Source organism: Geospiza fortis, unplaced genomic scaffold, assembly GCF_000277835.1.
Source record: "Geospiza fortis unplaced genomic scaffold, GeoFor_1.0 scaffold15, whole genome shotgun sequence".
NCBI lineage: Eukaryota > Metazoa > Chordata > Aves > Passeriformes > Thraupidae > Geospiza > Geospiza fortis.
The window spans coordinates 49,705-51,695 of record NW_005054778.1 but is presented as its reverse complement, the minus strand read 5'-3'; the positions used below and the strand labels follow the sequence as shown (position 1 = coordinate 51,695).

The window sequence follows — 1,991 nt, the reverse complement described above, 5'->3', positions numbered from 1 at the left end:
TGGCCGTGCCCAACAGCAGCCCCGGCAGCGCCCAGCGCGGCCCCGCCGGCGAGGCCTCGGCCTCGGCCGCGCCCCGGAAAGGTAAATCCCCTAAAAACAGGGAATCCCGCCCCGCCGGGGGGCAGGACTGGGGTTTGAGGGGTGCTCCGGGTTCGGGGGCGGCAGGAGTTGGTTTAAGATGCTTTTTGGGATAAAGGGTAGAGAAGAGAAAAACGGGGGGCTTGGGAGGCTTTGTGGGATAAAGGGTGGTGGGAAAGGGAAAAACAAGGAATTTTGGGAGGCTTTGTGGGACAAAGGCTGTGAAAATTGGGGATTTTTTTGGGATTATAAGTGTCCGGGGCAGGGGAGAAGTGGGAATGGTGGCGCTGGGAGCTGATCCTCTTCTGTCCCACTGCAGGCAGCTCCTCTCCCATTCCCAGCCTGGATTTCCAGGACGGGGGACGCAAGGTCTGCCCCAAGTGCGACTCGCAGTTCCGCGTCACCGAGGCGCTGCGGGGCCACATGTGTGTAAGTCATCATCCCAGCACTGGGGAGCTCCAGGCCTGGCTTAGCGAGCGGGGATTCATCCTAGACCCAGTTCAATGTCTCCATATTCATTGTCCCAGCCCCAGTTTAACAAGCAGAGATTAATCCCAGCCCCAGCTCACTGTCTCTCATTAATTACCCCAGCCCCGATTAACGAGCAGCCGTTAATTGCCCTGTTCCCGCAGTACTGCTGCCCGGAGCTGGTGGAATTCCTGAAGAAACGCAAATCCCTGGATTCCGAGCCTGCCCCGCCCTCGGCCAAGGCCCCCTCCCCCGCCCAGGGCGCGGCCCCGGCCCCGCCCCCGACCCCGCCCAAGGCCGCACCTGAGCCAGGTGAGGGCGGGGCCGGCCCCGCCCAGGCCAAGCTGATCATGCTGGTGGACGAATTCTACTACGGGCGGGACGGGGGCAAGGGGGCGGCTGTGCCACCGTGCCCCAGGGTGCCCACGTCCTTCCGCTGCCCCCACTGCACCAAGCGCCTCAAGAACAACATCCGGTGAGCCATCGGCCTTTAATTAGCCGTTAATTAGCCATTAATTACCCGGGAATAACCCAGAAATGGGATGGGAACGGTGTGGGAGTGATGGGCAGTGGGCTGGGGGCACCGCTGCTCCCACTACATCCAGTGAGCTCTTATCTGTTAATTATCCGCTAATTATCCATTAATTATCTGGGAATAACCCAGGAATAACCTGGGACTGTGGGAGCTGTGTGGGAATGGGCTGGGATTGTGGGAATGACGGGCAGTTGGGGCATGGGCACACCCCAGTGAGGAATTATCCAGGAATTTGCCAGGAATAATCCACGAATAGCCCAAACGGAGCTGGGAGCGATGCGCAGAGTGCGTTTTCCCGGGATGAGGAGCGGGAATCTGTGGGAATTCCATCCCTGCAGGTTCATGAACCACATGAAGCACCACGTGGAGCTGGACCAGCAGAACGGAGAGGTGGACGTGCACACCATCTGCCAGCACTGCTACCGCCACTTCAGCACGCCCTTCCAGCTGCAGTGCCACCTGGAGAACGTGCACAGCCCCTACGAGTCCAGCAGTCAGTGCTTTTCCTGCTTTTCTTTGGGATTCACCTGGCAATTTCCTGTGGGGTTGGTTCATCGGGGGTTTGGACAGGGAAAATTGTCCCTCCTCCCTCGCCCCTTGCTTGAGGTCGCCACAAAATCCACCCCAAATCCCAGCCAAGTTTCAGTTCTCCAGCCCCAGTTCCACCATCTCCCGTTTCCCTCTGCCCTCTTTTTTTTTTCCCTCTTTTTGCATTTCCCCTTCCTTTACCCCCTTTTCCTGCTTTTTCCCATTTCCTCCCTTTTCCCTTTTCCTGCTTTTCTCCCTTCCCTCTTTTCCCCCTTCTCCCTTCCCCCCACACCTCCAACTCCCACATTTTTCCCAACTTTTGCCCGTTCTCCCCTGTTTTTTGGTGCAGCCAAGTGCAAGATCTGCGAGTGGGCGTTTGAGA

General features: G+C 58.3%; 1 protein-coding gene across 1 annotated transcript in view; it reads left to right on the top strand.

Moving 5' to 3' along the window:
- POGZ (pogo transposable element derived with ZNF domain) overlaps window positions 1-1,991 on the top strand; it is a 23,646-nt gene that overhangs the window by 9,205 nt on the left and 12,450 nt on the right. The window contains 5 exon segments of the mRNA XM_031065433.1: window positions 1-81; window positions 398-507; window positions 711-1,021; window positions 1,420-1,574; window positions 1,959-1,991. The exon segment at window positions 1-81 is cut by the window's left edge and continues 8 nt beyond it; the exon segment at window positions 1,959-1,991 is cut by the window's right edge and continues 65 nt beyond it. Coding sequence (XP_030921293.1) covers window positions 1-81; window positions 398-507; window positions 711-1,021; window positions 1,420-1,574; window positions 1,959-1,991 — 690 coding nt within the window.